We start from the raw sequence: 22,825 nt of genomic DNA on the forward strand, positions 1-22,825 counted from the left end.
AACAAAGCCCTGCCATTTTGAGTAAACAAAGTTATCTCAGTAGGGTCAAAGAGTGTGCTAAGATAGCAGCCTAGAAATTAATTACTAGTTTGACATATGTCACAACAAATTTTAAAGAGAATAGCATCCAGTTGTAACCATGTGTTTTGTCTATTTGTTTGTATGCAAAATCAGTATTTGGTGGCATGTAAATGTATTCATTTATTCAGAACCTCTCAAAGAAATAAAAAAGACTTGTTGCCCTCTTTTCCCTGCATCAAGATGAAATCTGAGTAAATAACACATGTTTAGTGAGCCAGAAAACGAGTATAGAGTGAAGCTATGGTGGGAGTTATGTTTCTAAAAGGCAGGTGTCATTCCCCCCCTTAAATAACTAATTTTGAGGCATTCATTTTCCTTTCAGTTCTCCAAAGGCCTTTGCCTTCACTAGTTAATTGAATATTGTTTCTAATGCAATGCTCTCAAAAACTCTTTTTAAAATGACAGGCAAAATATTTTTCCATATTATGAAGAAGACAATGCTTAGTGACCAAACAAAACAAAAGCCCTCCCTGAATCTAAGTGTTCTACTTTTATACCAGTAAATTTTCTTCTGTAAATACATAAAAATAGTTTTCATTTAGATCAATGACGGATATAATCGAGAAATGAAAATGTTTCTATCTCGAAGCAATCCTAAATATAAAATAAACTGGGTTATGGAGCAGAGCTTTCTAAAATGAAGGTTTTTGAGGGAGAAAGGGTCCTTAAAATAGTAGCCACTGGCAAATTATGTATTCAAGAAGTAATATACAATAACTAGCCATATGTACTAAATGAAAGCCAAACAGGAAAGAAATTAAATAATCTCAAAACTGTTAAAATTAAAACATTAAAGTAGTTGGACTTAACAAGCTCATATTTCAAATAATTTCTTATTCCTGCCCGTACTTCCCCAGTCATTTTTTCCTCCACTGTTCTTCCCTCAGCCCTCCTACATCATTCTTGTGTCCAGCCTCCTTTCTCAACCAATAGCCTCTGCCTCATTGCCTCATGCCCTGTTCACTTCTGGGCTTCTTCCTCACCCAACTATGACACCCAAAAGCTTGCACTCAGTTTCCCTTTGGGCCGCCCCTGCGAGCACTGTTCCTCCAGGTGTTCTTACCATTCGTCTGACCATTTCTGCTCAGTGCCCTTCTCTGGGGTCATTCCTTTGCTGAGCCTGTCTCTCTCCTGGGCCTTCTCAGCTCCCGTGGGTTCAATGATCATTTCTGTGGAGATGCCTCGAGGCCCCTGTCTCTTGAGGGGCAATCTTGTATCTGCCAGAGCACCTCAAATTCGATGATCTGACAGTCTCAGCTCTTCCCAGATTTTCTAGTTTCCTCAGAGGGACCCCAACTACTCAAAGAGAACTTGCGGTGCTTTAAGACACAGACACTTCTCAACATCAGGATGCAGAGGGCAGGAGAACCAGGAGGGTCTTGGGAGCCCTTCTGCTGGCCTTCACACTCCCAGAGGCCTTGGCTCCAGACACAGCCTTTTCTCTGGCCCGCTCGGTCCCCTGACCCTGTGCTGGCCTCCTCATCCCTTGCCTCCCTGCCCCTAGGTTCTCCCCTACACATCAGTTCCTCATGCTGCCGCCCAAATGACATCCCTGGAGCAGCTCTGACCGTGTCAGGGCCGTGCTTGCCAAGCTCTAGCTCCTTGGTTCCAATGCAAAGGCCTGGCTTTGGCATTTAAAGCACCTTGTGATTCAGCTCTGCTCTTTTTTTCCTGACTGACCTCACACTAACGGACAATCTGTCCCAGGCATCCAGGCCTTCTTGCTGATCCTCATGCATAACCTTCCATCTTTCCAAAACCCCAAACTTTGGCAAAACCTGGTCATTAATTCTGGAATCTCATCCCTCTTCTCCCACCTTCCCAGAATCCCTGGCCACCCTTCAAAGCATGGCCTAGATATTACCCCTCCAGGAAGCCTTCCCTGATCTACTCAGCTGTTAGTGTTCCTCTCCTGCCCCTCCAATTATTTTGTGTTTCCTCCATTACCTGTTGTAGTTACTTAATGTTGTTTCTGCCTGAAGAATGTAAGCGCCATGAAGACAGGGATTGCTTAGAATCAAACACAGTCCTTGGCACCTAGAAGGCATCTGCCTATTGTCACGACTTGAAACTGAATTCTTAATCTTTAAAATGGGCTTGTCTGTGACATGAAAATTGCTGCTATAAATTTCTTTCATTTAAAAGGAAAAGTTTGTATAAACATCATGCAGAAACACATTGTAAGGAAAAGCTTGTATAAACTGTCATGCAGAAACACATTGTTTATTTTTGTTACATTACTTTAAATTGTTAATTAGGTATAAAACTTGTCATTGATGGTAACTGTGGTAATAAATTAAATTTAGAGATGGAAAGACCCACTCACATTATCCTATCTAGTTCACAGAAATCCAGTGATTTGTCCCCAGTAAGTGACATGGATGAGATCCAGATTTTGTTCTCTTTTGATTCAAAGCCGAGTATCTATACTAGATTCTACTATTTTTATTACTTGACATCTTGCCCCTAATTAATTATCGGGTGATCTTTCATCTCTAATCTAGACTTATGGAAAAACTTGATGGGGTTGAATCAAAAGTCTTCAATTCAAGTGCAAATTTTATCATTTTCTATGTGACTTTGGACAGGTTAATTTTCTCTAAAAATGATTTTCTTCTAATACCTTCTTAATGGGATTGATGTGAGCACCAAATGAGAAAGAATAACTGAAAACTGACAAAGAGTCAGAAACCGAAAGATCTGAATTCCAGGAACAGATCTATCTACCATTTTAATTAAATAGTTGTCCAACTCTGGGAAAATCACAACTTTCTTGACCGTCAAGCTTACCTATCAAATGAAGAGTAATCATAACATCTAACTTATCTATCTTATAGGGTTGTTCTGAAGACCAAATGAGAAAGTTATAGCAAAGATTACCATCATCATCATCATAATTATAGAAGACCAAATTGTTCCAGGAACAAGACTATAGGTCGGCAGAAAGACTAGTTTTCAACTATCAAAAAACCCGTATTTCTGTTGATTTGTAGTTTTACTGAACAAAGTCTCATCAGATTTTTGTCTTTAAAATGATCATGGCCTCTAATTGTATTTTAAAATAGAAAAAAAAAATAATAAGTAGTTTACCTCTCTTAAAACGGTGCTTTTATAACCGCGATATAGTCCTTGGATGCCCTGTAACAAAGACATTGAGAGCCTTTCACTAAAAGGAAATTTTATCAGCAAAGGCAATTTTCAAATGATGTTTCATGTCCTGTGGTTTTACCCAAGCCAAGCAGTAAGTTCTAGAATCTATAAAAGTGAAAGCACCCTAGAAGGTTAGTGTATGGGTGCCTCCTCCTTCCAGAGATTGAGTGAACTCCCATGAAAGAGGGAGTTTTTCTGGTAATATTGTGGAGCTCCTAAACTCCTTTCATTTCTGACATTTTACATTTCCTCTTCTCTGTGGATAATTGCTGGAAGGAGCACTTGAGATAATTTAAAATAGAAACATTTCCAAATGTAAACTCACAGAATTGCAATTTTTCATTCATATAAAAATGAAATTATACCCCAGCACAGTTTGAAACAGAAGATGGCACACAAATGCATGACTTAATAATCTCCCCTTAATGTAATGATTAACTATAGGCCTTCCCAGAGGACTCCTGATTTTCCTCAGCAGTCATCTAGTGGAGTTAGCAAACTCTCCAATAGACATCTTTTACTTCAGTAATTAAAAACTTCATGATTCCTTTCTTAGGCGAGAAGCATATGCTAAGGATCACTTTTTTCTAAGTAATTCCCTTAGAAGTTCATTTTTAAAAATAGCATTTTTTGGACTCCTAGAAACTTCCACTTCAATTGTCTTTTAAGAGTTATTTTTGTAGACTTCCAGAAAAACTGCAGAGGATCATCCCAGCATGGCGAGATTGTTATTACTTGTTATACAAATGCAGGTGTTTTTAAATGTAATTCCATTTACTAAATATCTCCCAGCCAGTATTTCCTCTCCTCACAACAGGGGTGGAATGGTTACAGGAACAGAATCCTGCATATCCTATCAGACAAAGCCATTTTGCTAGTTCATTCCACTTAATTTTCTTTTATTAAAAGAAGAAACTCTGTGGTGGGGTGGCCACAGATTAAGAACTGATTTGGGGGTATAAACCCAAGGCATTGACATTTTCTTTTAAAAAGAACAAATGTCTAACTTAAGGCTGGGCACTAACTGGAAGCAGAGGCATGTTGCACAAACACCTTCCTCGTGTGCATAGTGAGACCAGTTCCCTGGGGATCTTGCCCTCTCCCAGGCTGTCATGTGCAGCCACTAACCAGGAGGCTTAAGATTTCATGATAGTGGAACCTACTAAAGGTGAGGAGAGAAAAGCTCTGAAGGGAATGTGTGGGTCACCAAGATTCGCCAAACCCCAAGGATCTCTGTATACTGCATTTAGAAAAGATCATGGGGGCAGCAAGGTAGTTCAGGGGAAGGAGCACCAGCTTCAGTCATGAGGAGCTGGGTTCAAAGCCATCCTCAGATGCTGATCCTTACTAGCTGTGTGGCATTGGGAAAGTCACTTAACCATGACTGCCTCACACTCCTCCACCCCCCCTAAAAAAAACAAAAAAAACAAAAACAAAAAAAAAAACACACATAATCCAAAAGCAGATCTTACCTCTTGATACAAAATGTTGGAAAAAATGTGAAATGTCCCAGAAGCAGCAGATACCTGGGCCCTCTGTTTTACCACTTCTGAAGGAACACGGATTAAACAGGCCACCTAAAATAAATTATGCATCTGTGTAAATCTCATCTTAAGAAACTTCTTTTAACCATTAAAAAATGAGGTTACCACATGACAAAAAGATAACATTTCAATAAAAATTCATTCATTCAACAAGTATTTACTGAATGTTTCCCATGTCACAATAGAAGGAGGGCTGGTCTCTGAGTCAGCTAAGGGGTGAGATTCCAGTCCCATCTCTGACAGACTGATGGTGACTACAGGCAAAATATTTAACCTCTCACTCCTTTAAGATAAATGGAGTTAAACTCAGATATTAACTGATGTCACTGATTTAGAAAACCACAAATTAACATTATGTTGTACTATTTTAAAAATGTATTTTGTTAAATATTTCCCAATTGCATTCCTGCCTGGAAGTTGGGTCACCACAAAGTACCAGCTTGAAGTCTCTGCTCTGAGGAACTCTCTAAGCTGATATGTTCTGGAGTAAGTGCCATATTGTTGAGACTCCTCACCCACTGTCCTTCTATACCAATGATACAGTTTCATTTCCTATGCCCATGAGTAAAACAAAGGCTAAATCTCTAATATTGAACTCTGAAGATCACAAAGGCATATTATTATTTTTAGGAGTTATACCACAGCAATTTATGTTAGAAAACATGGACAGAAGCGCTGTTGGAAACAAAAACTTATCTTCCATTTATTTCTGCTTATATATATCCATTTATGTGCATGCTATCTCTTCCATGCTCCTTGAGGACAGTATAAATTTTTGCTTTTTCTGTGAGTGTTTAACACTTATCATAGTAACTGACACAAATACTTCATATAAGCTTGATGATTTATTATTTAATTGAAATAGTACAGCGATATGTTAGCATAGCACCTACACACACCCAAATTATATTTTAAAATGCAAATTCAAAGTACTCTATATTTTGTTCTCTCTCACATATCTTATTTCCAACAGCACTTCTCTTTCTAACCTGCAAGATCAACTTTTTAAAAAATAATATCCCAAATCTTATTCGTTCCGTGACACATGATTATTGTTGGGAGTAGCAGAGTATAGCCTTTTAGTAGGTTGATGCTTACTGTACAACTAGAATGTTGTAGAGAGTTATATTGGTTAGGGGAACAATAAATTGATGTTATTTTACTGTTTGCCTTCTTTATCCCCACTTTATTCTAAAGCATTATAATCTGAATTTCATTCATTCATTCAAAAAATGATTAAGCCTTTCCTCTGCTCATCTGTAAAACAAGGAGCCTCCAGATGGCCTCCAAAGTCTCTTTCGGATCTAAAACTATCATCTTATGATCCTATGTAAATAGCAGGCTTTGATGTCACGGAAGAGCTCTGCCTCACTGAAATAAAATTCAAAACAAGGACAAACAACAAGCACTCATACATGTAACAATTCATTGTGAGGAACTGACAAAAAACTGATTAAAATACAACAAAATGGTTCTTTTTTATCTTAGAAAAGAAAAAAAAAAAAAAAGGCCTAAATATACTGGGGCTTAGAGAATCTACAAAAATGATTTAAGTGGTCATCCAAAATTCTTAAAAGTGATATAATCAACCAGTGTTTAAAGAGTGGTAGCAACCATTTAAAAACAAGCCATCTTCATTGAGATGGAACAGGATGGGGGTTGGTGCTAAAAAACAGATTCAAAAAAGAAATTTTCAGTGAAAACATTTGGAGAAACAAAGAAAGATTACAGAATTAGATGAACTAGCTCATCACAAGAGAGCCTGAAGTGAGTAGGAATGACCAGACAAGCTCATGACAACCTTACTTTGGATAACATCCTATAAACTTTAAGGCTCCTATTTATAACTGCAATAGGAAATCAAGTCTGCTGAAATTCCTTTGAACCTAACAAGGCAGCTCCTGATAACTAAAATCCATTCTCAAAAAGCTACACCACCACGTACTTTTCAATTCTAAGGGTCAAAAGTGACGAATGACCCCAATATGTCAAGAAAATAGGAATTGTCTATGTTAGTGGTCTGGCATAAATATTTATAGAACTTCATGCTTCATAACCTTCCACGTCCTTACATTAGGTTTTTATTCTTTAAAAATACAAAGGCAGAAGGAAAACTTTAAAAAGCTTCTCAGATGAAAAACAATATAACCAAGCAAAGGGGTACAAAGCACCCAGCATGGCTTCCTGACTTCTATGGTGCTACAATTCTGGCCTAAGAGAGAAACTATAAAGTAATACCTCTATCTATTTTCTCCAGATACCTTCAGCACCTTCCATTTTGTTTTCTATTAACTCTGATCTTTCTTAGATTTGAATTTGAGCTACAAGGGAATATTTCACTGCACAAGAACAAAAACATGTTATAGCACTATAGTTCTATGAAAGGGAGTAACGGTAATGTCATCTGCAGGTCTATCCATAAATGCATTCTTCAGAGCACTCTTCCCTCAAAAGATCTGGGCTCCACTGTGGGAAGCATCCATATGGGGCTGATGAAAATACCACTATCCAGAGACCTTATTCTATGTTAAATTCTATAAAAATAAAAGAAACTTAGAATTTTCTAAAGAGGAAAAATAATCATCCTCAGCTGCTTATCATGGAATCAATCTTTATTTTCTTTTGTCAGGATTACTCTTACTAGTTACTAGTTACTAGATGATGCAATTTTAGATTTGAAATACTGGTAAATAACAAAAATAATACAAAGAAGTTTATGTATTTTAGTATAAACATTTTCAAAAACTAGGAGAATTCACTATGATTTATTGCATGTGCCAAGTTTTCCTTTGCATATTTAAGATAAGGCAAATAATAAAATAGACTGCTAATCAGATAATAACTCACAAGAAACTAAGAATTACAAAGACAGGGAAAAACCCTGGAAGGCAAACTTTCTAAGATGACACTAAATGAATTAGAGAACAGAACTGAAATTGTCAGCTTCTTCACCATCAAGCTTAGAGGTGCAGTGCCAACAAAGTTTCCCATTGCTATGAAATGTGCTTATCTCCAGGGAATTTCAAATGGTAAATGAATGCTTTATCTTTTTGTCCAAAGAATTTAGAATAATTTGTAAAAATATCCCATACTTTTGATGACATTTCCCTAAAGAATCAGAATCACAATGGGATCCCAGGGTTGAAAGGAAGAATAAAAAGACATCTGGCAACTTGTCCCTGAAAGAAAATGCATCCCTTCTACAGGGTAGCAGACAAGTGATCCAGCCTTGACTCGAGGCCCTCTCAAGGTGCACCAAAGGCTGGGGGCCTTCACAATAGCTGCTCATGATACCTTTGCATGACATTAACTGATGAGAAGTTTTTTCCTAGATCAAACTTCAAGGCAACTTCTATCCATGGCCCCTTATTCTAATCCCTCTCCCCCAGGACAATCCTTCAGACACTGGAAATACCAGAAGACATTGAGTCTATCCACAATCAGTCACCCCCAACACTTCTCTGAACTTCTTTTCTCTGGGCTCCAAACATCCTTCTTCAACCATTAGTGAGATAGCATGATCTTGAGGTCCTTCACCATACTGGTCACTCTCTGTTGGCCATCCCCCCAGTTTATCAGCATCCTCCCTAAAAGATTGAAATAATCCTAGTGTTATCCATGGGATCTAACTAGAGCACTGAGCATCTGCGGGCTCTCTAGATTTAACCAGAAGCTTAAAATGGCATTGGGGCTCACATCTAGCACTATTGACTTACATTAAGTTTCCTCAAGCCTCCAAATCTTTTGCAGGCAAAATTCTCTCGACTTTTAAATTTACTTAGGAAGATGGTTTTTAAAAACTCAACCCTATTCAACTTCATTGAATTAGATTTGGTACAATATTCTAGCCAGTCAATTTTTCTTGACCCTGATTTTACTGTTCCATCTGCCCTCCTAATTTTGTTTCAGCTGTAAATAAAATAATTATGTCATCTATGCCTTTATCTAAACCAGGGGTTCTCAAACTACAGCCTGCGGGCCAGATGCGGAGGGCTGAGGACATTTATGCGGCCCGCAGGGTTATGGCAAATGGGCTGAGGGATGGAGACGGAGTGTGAGCTTTTGTTTTTACTATAGTCCAGCCCTCCCACAGTCTGAGGGACAGTGAACTGGCCCCCTATTTAAAAAGTGTGAGGACCACTGATCTAAACCAATAATCAAAAATGATGATCACAGGGCCAAGCACAGAACCCTGGAAACCTCAGCTCCAGAACCTCTTACTACATTAGTATCACACTATTAATGATTACTTTTTGTATCTAAGCATTCAACCAACTCCTAATCCACCTACCTCTACAACTGTCTAGCTCCCATTTTGGGGGTAGGAATACAGGAGTGGTTATGCCAAAAGCTTGGATAAAATCTAGGTTAATTATATCTGCCAAGGATTCCCTGCAACTAGCACTGTGATAACACAAGTACTATTTGCCTCTAAACTATCCTTCTGGAGAGCTGATCCTGTCACAATGACCTGAAACACCAAGAGATTCAGTGACTTGCCCAAGATCTCTTGCTCTTATGTAAGAACCCAAAATAAAAAGAAATTAAATTCCTTCTGGGTTTTTTTTCATTATGGGCATATTCTATACAAAGACACCTGTCCTTTCTCATTATAAAGGATAAATATCCAGATATGTGTGTGTGTATCTGAGTATATATATATATGTAATAATATATATCATGTATTATATAATATGCATATTATACATAATTTATATATATATATATATATATATATATATATATATATATATATATATATGTAAAACATTAGGGTAAAAGTTTCTTCCCTGGCAACATGGTACAGTAAATAGAGAGCTGAAGACCTGGCTCCAAATCCCATACCAGCAGTGTGACACACTGGGGAGGCTACTTAAGATTTTCAATGTACCAAACAACTCTCTAAAACAAAGTTGCAGGGCAGGCATTGGTCTATATTGATGGAGGGAGATTTAATTACAGATCCAGGCCAAAAAAAAGAACCTAAGATTTCAACAAGATCATTTTTAGTAATTATATTTTGTACATTCCATAAAAAAGTAATCTGATTAGGAGTATAAAATGCTTTATCTTTTGTAGAATAAGCCACAAGGAACAGACAACAATTGTCTTAACAGCATGCTATAAATAGATGTTAGAAAAGGTATTTTTGTATTCTACTTCAGTCATTTAGTATTCTATATCAATTATCTGTGTATACTGCTTCTGAAGTTTCCGCAACATTCATCCTTATGTAATTGATTTTGAGGGCAGATTTCCAAATTAATAATAGTTAAAAAAACAAAAACAAAAACAAAAAAAACCTCTCACTTTTTCAATCAATGTTTAAAGTAAACCAAAACCTGTGTGCAGTCGTTACATGATACAGATGTGTGGCAAGATTGCCATCTTGTGGTTAAAAGGAAAAAAAAGATTCAATTTTTCATTCTATTTTCACATATATTGTCCATATTTTTTCCCCCCAAAGCAATCTTATCTAAAAATGTAACAAATATTGAAATCTACCTAAGCTGTATAATTCGTGGAGGCATATGTGCTATATTCCTGATAATCAATCTTGGGACATGAGTTTTAATACTGTTATTCATGTCTCTATCTGTAGACAATCAAATTTTTGATTCCCTTATTTCAGGAGGTTAGAAAGAAATCAGCTGAATTGTGGTGGAATGACTGTTCTGACTAACCCAACTCACTTTCTGCAGATACATGTGATCCCTCTTTTTGTGGGAGTAAAGAAGTGGAAAACAAGCAAATGCCCACCAACTGGAGAATGACTGAATAAGTTATGGCATATGAAATAATGGAATATCATTGTTCTATAAAAAATTATGAACGGGACAATTTTAGAAAGGCTTGCAGAGATTTATATGAACTGATGCTGAGTGAAAACAAGTTGAAACAAGAAAACACGGTACACAGTAACAGAACTATGGAGATTGAATGTAAATCAATACATGTTATGTTCCCTTTTTCTTCCTTTTTTTCTCTCTTGTGGTTTTCCCCTTTTGTTCTGTTTTTTCTTTCTCAATATGATTCATAAGGAAAGATGTAAAAACAAATGTACACGTATAATAAAAAAAAGTTGTTACATATAACTGAGGAATATAAAAATTTTAAAAAGTAAAATATAAACTAAAAGAAAACAAAACAGATACATATACAATCACCTGATGTTTATGTCATGAAGGGAAATAGTGCTCTCTTTTAGGGAAACACTATTTCCCTTCATGACACTCCTCATTCAAAGAAGAAAATTCTGTTTTAAGTGTTAATGTGGTACAGTGGATTCAGAAGCCATGGATCTCAATTCCAGCTCAGATGAGTGAGTAACTTGTGTGACCTTAGGGAAACCCTTTTGCTTGTCTGTCTATGTTTCCTCTTGTGTAAAAGGAAGATATTGGACTACTGGGCATTTATAGCGCCTTCTCAACCTATACTTTTTTGACTGTCACAATGGGCCCACTTTAAGAGAAGGCCTCAAAGCCAGAGTCCATTCAAGTCAAAGCAGCTCAGGACTTCTGCTGGTCTGACCAGCCACTGTATTGTGCTCAGCTTCCTGCTGCTGGCAGACTTTCCTCTGCCCTTCTCCAATCAACCTGTTTCCTTCTTTACTCTTCCCTATGATTCTGTGGTTGAGAAATCTACAAACAGCATAATGGATTTCCAACATGGGGCATTTCATGCATTTCCGGACCTAGAGAGTCCCTCTGCCAGGCAGAGAAGGGCCACCATTTAACACACCCCAAAGGAGGAGGCTCTTTACATCCTGACAAATCAAGCTTCCAATCTTTCCAATCACTTGAAGGACAACCTAATTCTGGCATTACATAGTGAGGAAATCCAACAAGAGCTAAGATAAATGGGTATGGGCCACAGGAGGGAATTGAGGGAATTAAGGGAATGGTCTGGGAAAGTGGAGATGAGGAAGAATAAAAGGAGACAAGAAACAAGACATTTCTCAGGTTCTATGGCCATTTTTGGTAGATGGATTTCTGGAAGATTTCTAAGGAAAAAAAAAACTACCAAGTCATTGCCTGAAGGAAAAACAGGTCAATAAGAGATGAGAAAATAAACAAAAGATGAAAATAAGGTACAACTCCACTTTCCAATATATGGGTGTTCAGGTTGTATAAAAAGTGCTTGCATGTGGGTGGTTAGGTGCTTGACGGTTCCTAATTTACTGTTTCAGCTTCTAATTGTATGATGAATTTCTTGGCAGTGTCTGTAGACTTCTGCCTTCATTCATCTTTATTTACAAGCAATTTCCAGCTGCAGTTTTAATTTGAATTTCCGTCTGATCTAACTACACTGCTCTGTGTTCTACAGTAGGTCCTAATGGCAGCAATCTCATTTTCTCAACAACCTTTTGCCCACAGCTCAATTATATTTCCGAATAAGGACTTGGCAAAATACTATCACTCTGCAGATCAGAGCTAACCTGGATTAATTTATAAATATTTCAAAGCTTAGCATGATTAATTTTAAAACATGTCTACATTGGTCAGTCTTCCCCAGATTATTTTGGTCACTGATTCTTATTAAGGCCAATGATAAGCAAGAGAAAACTTGGTATTTTAAGATGCAAATAGTGATATTAATACTATGATACTTCTACTGCTCACTTTGGTAAATGTATTCAGATTGGGAATAAGAATTTCCCAATTAAGACTGTGCCATAAAGAGGAACTCGGTATAAAGTGAGTTCACTTTGAACCCTACCCAAGAGCCTCACAAATTGATTTCAGTTATGTGTGTGTGTGTGTATGCATACACACACACACATATGTATGTTTTCGATAACATGTAGCTTTACATAAAGACCAAATGACATGATGTTGAGGATTTTTACAAATCTGGGGGTTTTTACAAATCTGAAAGTAAACTATAAGATGTCAGCCAGCATCAGAATTAGCATCATCTCTTACACTCACCACCACCACCATCATCCTCTTCCTCCTTTTCTTCTCCTTCTCCATCTCCATCTTCATCTTCATCATTACTTACTACCATTTCCCCTCCCTTCTCTTCCTCCTCACCAAATTTCCCATGGCCTGGAGCTTATATGTGAATACCAACAGATTAGAAAGTGATTTAATGCCCCAAATTTAAGCCATTATTTTTAGGAGGAAAACAGTATGCAGCTTAATTTTACAAATCTAAAAATGATATAAAACATAAGATATAGCTACTAGTTACATATAAATAAAGCTGAATATCAGAGGGAAAAAAGTGTTACAGATAACTATCTTTTAGATATATAGCTCAATTAGCTGAAACCTTATGGTACTGCATGCTTTTTGAAAATTCCTAAGGAATGTCTGTGGAGAGTAATGCCAATGGCAGAAGAAATGTTAACAAGAGATAAATATAATATTCATGACTTTCTGTTCCATGTTGTACAATAGTAACAGAATCACTCAAAGTCCTTGGAATCAAGTTATCCAGAAAAGAAGTTTGTATACAAGAAAGACTTTATTTGATTGTATGAACTGCTTTAAAACAATTAACTTTATTCTTTCACAAATTCAGCACCATTTATAATTTTTAAAAATTATTTTCTCATTCTGATCTTGTTGAACCATCCATTTCTAATGTGAGAATTTTCTACTAATTTTTTTTTTTAATTTCTGTTATCTATATGGTATGCTACACACTCATCTTCTTGGGCTCAGGACAGAGATGACAACAAATCACAATTACCCAAAATCCAATGCTACACCATGTGGAGAGAATGAGAGTCAATCATTTTGAGGTTATCTGGCAACGCTCTAGTACCAGTGTGTTATCTTATCACTGAAAAGTAGTCTACAGTAAAGGTATAAGACAAAGGTTCTCAAATTGCAGCCCACGGGCCACACACAACCTGCTGAGGACGTTTATGAGGCCCACCGGGTTATGGCAAATGGGCTGAGGGGCAGAGACAGAGTGTGAGCTTTTGTTTTTACTACAATCCAGCCCTCAGTCTGAGGGACAGTGAACTGGCCCCCTATTTAAAAAGTGTGAGGACCACTGGTGTAAGATATGTCTTTGTACCTTATAAAAAAAGAAATCCCCCCAAAAGCCCAGAATGTATCAGCCATTTACAGAGTCACAGCAAGTGTGCCCCAACACTTCTGATCTAATTATACTTTCCACAAGCTTTTGTGTGTGTGTGTGTGTGTGTGTGTGTGTGTGACTAAAACTGAGCTGTAAAATAATTGAGGTGGGGATTTAGAGATTTGGTATAGCAAACCTCATAAAAATGGCACAAACTAGATCTTTTTTTTTCCCTTTTTTTTTTTGGCCGTTGTCACATATTAAATCTTATTTGATCGATTTTACTGTATTCCAAATTACAAACATAAGGTAGACTGCTGTAATTATAGCTTTATTGATTACTCATTAAGTTTTAATCCAAGCAATTGCCATAGGGAATGGTTATTATTTTGTCCCTATTTTTTTCTCTTTCTAGGACTTTTCCTTCATAGGCTTCAGCTTGTGCCACAAAGTAACTACAGGTAGGGTCAATAACAACAACCACCACAAATCACAGTTTCTAAGGCAGCACCTTAGCATCATTGTCATTCCATCACAAGTCATGTTTTTGACAGCATTTTGTACATGAGTTATTTTTCTGTCATTTACCTGGCTTTTGTGCTACTGGTACAGTCAAGAATTATGAATATATTTGCTTTTATTTTATTATATTTTCCCCATGAAAATTCTTAATTTATCTTACAAAAAAAAAAATTAAGCCTTTTCTGCTTTTCTGATTGGTATTCATATTCTTATAAAACTAGAACACAAAATTGATGGTCCTAAAGCCAGAATTAAAACAATGTAGTAACTAACGCTTCCTGAACTTATTTATTCAACATGTACACACATAGAAGCAACACATGTAGGAAGAAAACACAAAAGCAAATAATGACAGTTATTGGGCAAAACCCAATCCATTTCTTTGTACATATTTCCAGCTACATGGTACTGAGTTTTTTTCATCACATTTGACCTAAAGTACTTGCAAGGAGATTTGGGAGGAAAAACCCTGGTGGTTCAAGGATTTCAGAACTGAAATCAATCTAAATTTCTTGAGTTTATAAAATGTTTCAGCTCATTTTAAATGAAATAGGATGTACCAGAGGTTGAATAAATGGAATCTAAAATTACTGCCATCACTAACTTTGCCTGCTTTAATTTTTCTTGATACCAAAGAAACACTGAATAGCAGGTCCAGGAGAATATCTGTTTCCCTATCTTTAATCTTAATTCGGGCCTTATGGCAGTCCTAGGCAACAGAGCAGGGATAAATTTTTCCTAAAGCTAAATAATCCCAGGTTTTGACCCTTTCCCCACCACTGGCCCCAGTCTCCATATATTTAGCATATACACAAACTCCCTCAAGATTATGTTATAAAGGTTCATAGGGAAATACATCAGTTAGAGAAGAAAGAGGTAGCATTTCTCCTGTAACCAAAATGCACGCACATCTCATTTGACATGAGAAGTTAAAGAGCTGCCACATGCCCTCCCTCAGCATGTCACTCTGAATTTCCTGGCAAGTCCTCAGGGACAGAGGTTTATGAACGCAAGAAAGCCTTTCCTTCAATGTGACAAACTAGCTTTCAGGGAGGATGATCACTGTAGTAAATAGCAGGGGGAAATGGAAAAAAAAAAAAAACTTGCTTTTTGCCCAACACACTGAGATGAGCTTTAACCAAACATTCAAAAAACAGTCAGTTTATGACAGTTCACTTAAAAGGAGGCAATGCAACATGAATTCTGAATTCTCAAGAAATAGAAAAAAGTCTGCTAGGACAGAAATTTCAAAAACCGAATATTAAAACCATAACATGTTAAAAACACAAAATTTACATTATTTTAATATGTACCCCATATCCTCTCCCCCCGCCAAAACAAGTTCAGTGAACAACTAATTGCAAGAAAAAAACATAAACAGAACAAAATCCTAAGATAATCAAATAAAAGGTAAAGCAAAAATTGCTTTTAAATTGAATTTGAATGCGTTTGCAAATTATAATTTAGGGGTTAAAATGTTTACATGTAGAAAAATTATGGCATTACTTGACTAACCAATTAGCAGAATTGCTTGAATATGCAAGTTATTATTTTTGGCAGCTCCTTGTAGAAAAACATCTCTTTGCCAATGATGTATTTTGTTGTTTGCTACTCTAAAAACCTAATTTTTTTTTTTTTCACTTTTACTCCTTAAGTCACTATGAAGATAATTTATTTTGGAAATTCCACAGTTCTGTGACAAGCCAACTTGGGCTTTTGCAAAGTTATCTTATAACTGATGTCAAGAGGAAGAAGTTTTCTCACAAACACCATGGCAAAAGACATATTTAATGTCTCTGAGGTAAATTTATTTAGACATTTCTCTCAAATAACTCTAGAGGTGATTTCTTCAATCAAAAATTCTATTTTATGGTAATGAAGCTATAAAATTTTATATTTCCAAGAAATGTAAAAAATAGATGAAATGCTGAAATGTCTCAAAGACTTTCTGCTAGATCTCAGCCTCCTTTGTCAGCTAGTCTAATCTCACCTGTGTACCCAAGGCAGGCAGCCACCTTCATTTAGCATAGACTTACTCTTGTCACCAGACTCTACTCCAAAGCCTTTAGCAGCTCCACACTACCTTCATGAGCAAATAATTTCTTCTGCCTGGTCATTTAAAGCCCACAATTCAGTTCCAACCTACATTTCCAGCCTTAATTCTTACTACTCTCCATCACACAAACTCCTCTCCTTGCACCTCCTGCAAGCTTTCCATTTGCCACCTTTTTGTCTCCCCCAGGGCCATGAACCCTGTACCTGGAAAACACAGGCACCTGCCTCTCCCTCTGGGAAGCATTATCTTCCTTTGAGGTAGAACTCAAGCCAGCTCGGCAAGCACCTGATGCCTACTGGGTGAGAGGCCTGGTGGAAGATGTGAGCTTCCCTTTGCCCCGCGGTCCTTAGTATGCTCTTCCTCTCCTAATTACTTGTTGCTTGCTTTGTACACCAGTTGCAGCCCCAGCAAAATGTATGATTCCCCAGAGTGGGAAAAGTTCCACTTGTGCCTTGTATCCTCGGGACCACCAGAGTGGAAACAAAAATGAAGGGGATAGGCAGGGATCAAGCTGTTTCTCTGGCCAGCTTCTCCCTTCCTTCTAAAGGTTTCATGTTCTGGCATTTTTTCATCTAAAACATCACCTAACAACAGCTTTGCACTATATTTCTTGCGATATGTTTTGTTTAAATAAGTAACCTATATGTTCCAAAATGTGTATGGCAGCTCTCTTTGTGATGGCAAAGAACTGGACATTTCAGAGATGCTTATCACTTGGGGAACAGCTGAACAAGTTTTGGGATATGATTGTGATGGAGTACTACTGGGCTATAAGAAATTATGAGTTCAGTGATCTGAGAAAAACATGGAAAGACTTGCACAAAATGATGAAGAGGAAAGTGAGCAGAATCAAGAGAACACTGTATTCAGTAACAGCAATATTGTTTCAAAAACAACTTTAAACAGTTATTTTGAATATTACAAATATCCATATATAACTATAAAAGAGGAATGAAGAAGTTATTTGCATAGGAAAAAACTGAAAAATAGAAGTATGTACAGAATAATTTTACACACAGGTGTGTATGTATATGTATGTATGTATATGTACACACGTACACACATTTCTATCTAATGGTGGCCACTTCTAGGGCCAAGGGGAAAGTGAAGAAAGAAAAAAAGCAATTTATACAATAATTTAGTTATAAAAATAAAATAATTTAAAAAAAACCCAAAAATAAAAATGAGATCCCCTCAAAACTTCTTCTCAGCCATTCCCTGCCCTCCTTGGTGACCTTTCTTATCGTAAAACTAAGAAAGCTGTTATACCAAATTGTATATCTATTTTCAACATTCCTTTCAGGCAGGCTACTCTCTTTGCTAATTTCCCACTTATTTTCTAAAGAGACCATGGAACCTAGAAATTATTCAATCCAAACTTTCAACTTTATAAGCAAAGAAACCGAGGAGAGCAGACTTGCCAAGACCATACAACAATGTAAGGGGCAGGATCTGAACCCAGCTCCTCTGATTTCCAGTGCACTGTACCGAGCTGTCTTTCCATCTGTCTCTCACTCATGGCATCTCATCCCTCTGGTACTGTCAACTCCACTGATCATTTCCATAACAACCTTTAACACTCTTGCACTGTGAGTAATCTGCCATTTTGTACCCCAAAGTCTAAGGCAAAAAAAAAAATGCATAATCCTAGTTAGGTAGGAAAGGCTCAGAGCACTTCCAGGTGAGTTCTGTAACCCGGATGCTCCTACCTTCCTTAGAACCTGGCGAGCCACTCACTAAGCACTCGGTGGTGACTTCTACTGGGTGGAGATGTTTCTCAAGCCTTCCCTGCCCAGGGAGCCCTGACCCAGGGGGATGGGATACTTACTACTTCTCCAGCAGAGGCAGCCAACATATGAGTAACTGGGACCAAGTATGATGAGGAGTCACTTCTCAATAAAAATTTGGTATACTCGTAGGTGATAAAAAACGCAGCAGCTGAAAAGCAAAACAGCCCAGTGACCACACATGTCAATGCCAAGTTCTGCATTTATTCCCATCATCAAGAAATAAAACAATGTGTACCTGCCATTAGCAACCCAAATACTATGTACAGAGCCCTGAATCTGGAGTCAAAGACCTGAGTTCAAATCCCACCTCAGACACTTACTAGCTGTGTGACCTGGGCTAGCCATTTCATCTGTTTGCCTCAGTTTCTTCAATTGTAAAATAATATCACACACCTCCTGGAGCTGTTTTGAAGATCAGACAAAATATCTATAAGCATTTAGAACAGTGTGTGGCGCACAGTAGGAGTTACATAAATATTAGCTATTACGAGGAGTATTGTTATTATTAGGAAAACATGAGTTCAAATAATACCTCAGAAGCTTTGTAAAAAAGTACTTAGCATAATGTCTAAAACAAAGTAAACAATATTACAGAAATGCTTATTCTTTTTTCATTCTCTTTCCCCAGTGCACTATAAAATTTGGAGCTATGTGAAAACTCAGTGACTAAGGATAAAAACTTAGCTAATTAAAAGAGTGATGGTATACAGGTGTTAGATTCTTTCATCCAGCACCCTTATTTTGGGGACGGAGAATCCAAGGCAAGAGAATAAAGTGATCTGCCCAAGAGCTAGGACTTTCCAAGTAAACTCAGCTGGGAATTGGGCCCAACCTGCTTTGAACATCCAACTGAACCTTGAAGGAATCGAGACAACCTTAAAGCCTCTTTCCTTCAATAATTTGACCTATTATTCTGAGTATTTAAAAAAAAAGATTTGCTGATAATGCAGAAATCCCAAAGAAGAAATCATCTGTCTTAATTAAGAATAAAATCTACTGTCAAGTGTTAGAGTGCTGATTTTTCAAATTAATTCTAGCTATTTTTATAAGTTAAAAGTTGAGTTTAAACTGTGGGGAAAAAAATTATCCAACTGACCTTGAAACGGAAAATCTAGGACAAGCTATCCTCTCTTACAACTCTGGCCCCAGAGAGCTCTGGGAGATAGATGTCTATACTGTCAACATGAGATGCTGATCAATTTCAATCACGAAAAAAGAATCACAGAATTCTCATTTCTAAATGGTACCTGAGCCTGGAAATAGTTAATGATGCTTTTCTAGAGGCCACATACTGCAAGGAAGACCCAAATCTACTACTAAGACGTTAAGCTCAGTGACAAATCCTATACAAATCCAAATTCAAATGGTTTCCCAGATATTAATGCTCCCATTCTACCTTCTTCACACCCTGAACCCTACACAGTCTAACTTTTAATTCTCTCTGGGTGAAATGTGACACATTTTTTTTTTTGGTAAAACAGAGGGAGATGACAAAACACTGACAAGTTCTTAAGTATTCTTTATTTTTTTAAAACAACTTTCTACATACCCAAGAGACTTATTTTGAGGGCAATTTAAGGAGTATCTTCTAGGAACTCCCCAAGTGGTCCTTTCAGAACTTCAAAAAATAAAGCCAATGAATGGAGTAGAACAAGGATTTATGAAGGGATTTCAAGCTATGGGAAATGGAAGCCTGAATGGCCGTGGGCAAGACACCTATATCTGGGAGTCACAGTTTACTAATCAGAAAAATACAAGGGTTTTTCCTGGATGCCTCCAAGGTCTCTCATAGCTCTAAAATTTCACAAGAGCTCCCCCTACTAAATCAAAGCCTTTTGGAAGGCAGGGATTCATCCAATACCTCTGCAGAAAAGCACCAGGTAAATGTGTCATGATGTGAGTTCCAGGGAAACTGCTTATAGCATTCAAAAGTTATGCTGAGAAAAGAAGATGCTTAGTTCCCCACCCCCCTTTATTGAGGAAGCCTTATATAAAGCTATATCATTAAGACTACAAACACACACACACACACACACACACACACACACACACACACATTCTCTGAAGGCCCCAAACAAGTTTTGTTTACATTGGTTATACCTATTGTTACCATAATATAAATTAAAATTATTAAAATATCTATTTATATATTTGTTTGTGTATATATATTTATACATAAATACACATGCATTTATTTGACCTTTTCATAGATCTCTGTACAACCACAGTGAGAAGAGAATAGGTCTTTTGACAACACTACCTAAATCATGACTGATACAGAAAATTATCTGGTCAATCACAAAAGAAATCCCTCTTTAAACTTCTAAAGAATTTCCATCATTTAATTGTATATCTTTAAATAGTCAGCTATAAAATAATAAAATCTTTAAATAATCTAATATCTACAGCTAGATATTAAAAACATGAAATTAATCTGAACGTATTAAAGCAAAAGGGGAGAGCATCAAATAACACTTGAGAATCTGGCCTAAGTTTTTGATACCTCTGGAAAGATCACTAAGCAATTAAAAGTTGGAAAAGTGGTATTATTAACAAGTGGCTGGAATGAAATAGGTGATATTGATCAGAGCTTAAAGACTACACAAAACAACACATAGAGATTTTCTACCCAAGATGAAATCAAGATACTATAAAGATTATCCGGGGAAAAAGTTTGCAGGAAAATGGTTGTAGCACCTCCAAGCCAATTTAATTGTGATCACTGAATTTAACACTGAAGGCTTTAATGCCTCTTGAGTTCCCCCACTGTATAGTAAGGAATAAAAAATGGTGGTCAATATAATAATAATAATACTAACAATAAAAATAGCTAACATTTACATAGCACCCACTATGTACCAGGCACTATACTAAATAAGTTCTAATCCATATGTCATTTGATCCTCAGAACATAATAAAGACTGAAGTTCTCTATGGAATTCAAAAATACACACACACACACATACACACACACACACACACACACACACACACACAGCATCATTCATATTTCTTGCATTACAAAAATAATGCTTCAAAATCTATGGCACTGACTGATTCAAAAATAATGAGGTGGTGAGTAAAGAGCCAACCCATACAACAAATTACTCTGATAGGTTATCGTATATGGGGCCAGACCACCCGCCACTCTGAAAACAAATTCCATTATCTCAGGCTTAAAGCAGCCTGAATGCCAATGTAACTTTTACCATTAGGAAAGGATCCAATAGCCGCAGAAGGAACACCAGCGTAGATTCCTCGGAAACCACCAGCCTTAGTAAATCCTTGGGGACTCTGGAGTCTAGTTTTTATGGTATCCAAAGGAAATAATATCAAGTCAACAGAGACACCTGCTACCCCTCCAGCCTTAAAGACAAAAGAAAAAAAAATGGTAAAAAAAAAAAAAATAAGCTATAAGTAGATTTGAGGATGCAAGGGTAGAGGAGAGGATGCAAGATCAGTCTAAACTTTGCAATGGTTGACACTTTTTTTGTTTGTTTTTAACACTTTCTTTTTGTGCTTGAAAAACCATTTCCAGGACAAATGTTTAGGTATTCTTCAGTGACAACACATGGCTACAATTTATCTAAAGATGCTAGGAGCCAACATTTCTCCTTATATTCTCCAGTTCTTATAGAAGTCCCCCCCCAAAAGACAGAACAACCTGAAGAACCATTTCTTCCTCTATGTCATAAATAAACATGGAAAGCTGAGTCTATGTTCCATATTCACCAACCTCTAACCCACAGGTTCTCCAAAGTGTGCCCTGGAGGCAAAGCCTCACACCTCATAGCTTTCCCAAATGTGGGTGTGTTTGGACACTTGAAGCAGCTGGCATTGCCAAGGCCTTTTAGGAGATCTACGAGGGCAAAACTATATTCAGCATAATTCTAAAATATTATTTGCCTTTTAAAATGCTCCTCTCTTTTCCAATTACATATCTGTGAAGCTGGATTTTCTTAATATGCTCTAATCAAGGCAATATATTGTAAGAGACTGAATATGGAAGCAGATATGAAAATCCAGCTGTCTTCTATTAAGTCAGACATTAAAGAGACTTGCAAAAATATGTAAACCGAGGTTGCTCTTCAAATCAAATAAGAAATCTGTAAAGCACTTAACCCAATGCTTGGCAATAAGTAAGAACTATAGAAATGTTTATCCCTTCTCCTCACTCCTCTAATTGTTTGCTTTGTTTTGGCAGATACTGTTATTTGTCGTAAAAATGTTATTTAATTCAATATACAATGGGTTTATTATTGTTGTTTTTAAATGAAATAACTTCTTAAAATCTATTTTAATTTCTAATATAATAAGTATTGATCAATATAACTCTCATAAACAAAAGCTCTTTGGAGACCTCAATAATTTCTAAGAAAAAGTCTGGAAATTCTAGAACCACTTTACAAAGACTAAGTACCAATGGGTGTTCAATATCAGAATGGATGAGGATGGGTAGATTGCAGAAGTGAAACAGCTGGAGTCCGTCACAGCCCCAGCCCTATCTGCCTGTACTTTTGGGGATGGAAGAGTATATAAATGTTCGACACTTTAGCAGCAGCCTCCCTCCCTCCCTCCAGTCAGGAAGTTCCCACCCTTTCTAAAACTGAATTTCAGGATCTACTTAAAAGGCTCAAGCCTTATGG

At 37.0% G+C, this 22,825-nt stretch overlaps 1 protein-coding gene across 7 annotated transcripts in view; it reads right to left on the reverse strand.

Moving 5' to 3' along the window:
• The window catches only part of SLC25A26 (solute carrier family 25 member 26), a 137,674-nt gene that overhangs the window by 107,230 nt on the left and 7,619 nt on the right, over positions 1–22,825 (reverse strand). For 4 of the 7 annotated variants that reach the window (XR_012485000.1, XR_012485001.1, XM_074284150.1 and 1 more), the window contains exons 2-5: positions 21,389–21,545; positions 18,218–18,327; positions 4,704–4,808; positions 3,172–3,219 (exon numbers count right to left, since the gene is read on the reverse strand). Coding sequence is in view for 5 of the 7 variants with exons in the window: in XM_074284150.1 (XP_074140251.1) it covers positions 3,172–3,219; positions 4,704–4,808; positions 18,218–18,327; positions 21,389–21,545 (420 nt within the window). In the remaining 2 variants the exon portion in view is untranslated. Of the gene's footprint in view, positions 1–3,171; positions 3,220–4,703; positions 4,809–18,217; positions 18,328–18,499; positions 18,582–21,388; positions 21,546–22,825 lie in introns of those variants that run through there. The other 3 variants (XM_074284151.1, XM_074284155.1, XM_074284154.1) reach the window with 3 other exon arrangements.

The sequence above is a fragment of the Sminthopsis crassicaudata genome, chromosome 1 (genome assembly GCF_048593235.1).
Source record: "Sminthopsis crassicaudata isolate SCR6 chromosome 1, ASM4859323v1, whole genome shotgun sequence".
NCBI classification, from domain to species: Eukaryota; Metazoa; Chordata; class Mammalia; order Dasyuromorphia; family Dasyuridae; genus Sminthopsis; species Sminthopsis crassicaudata.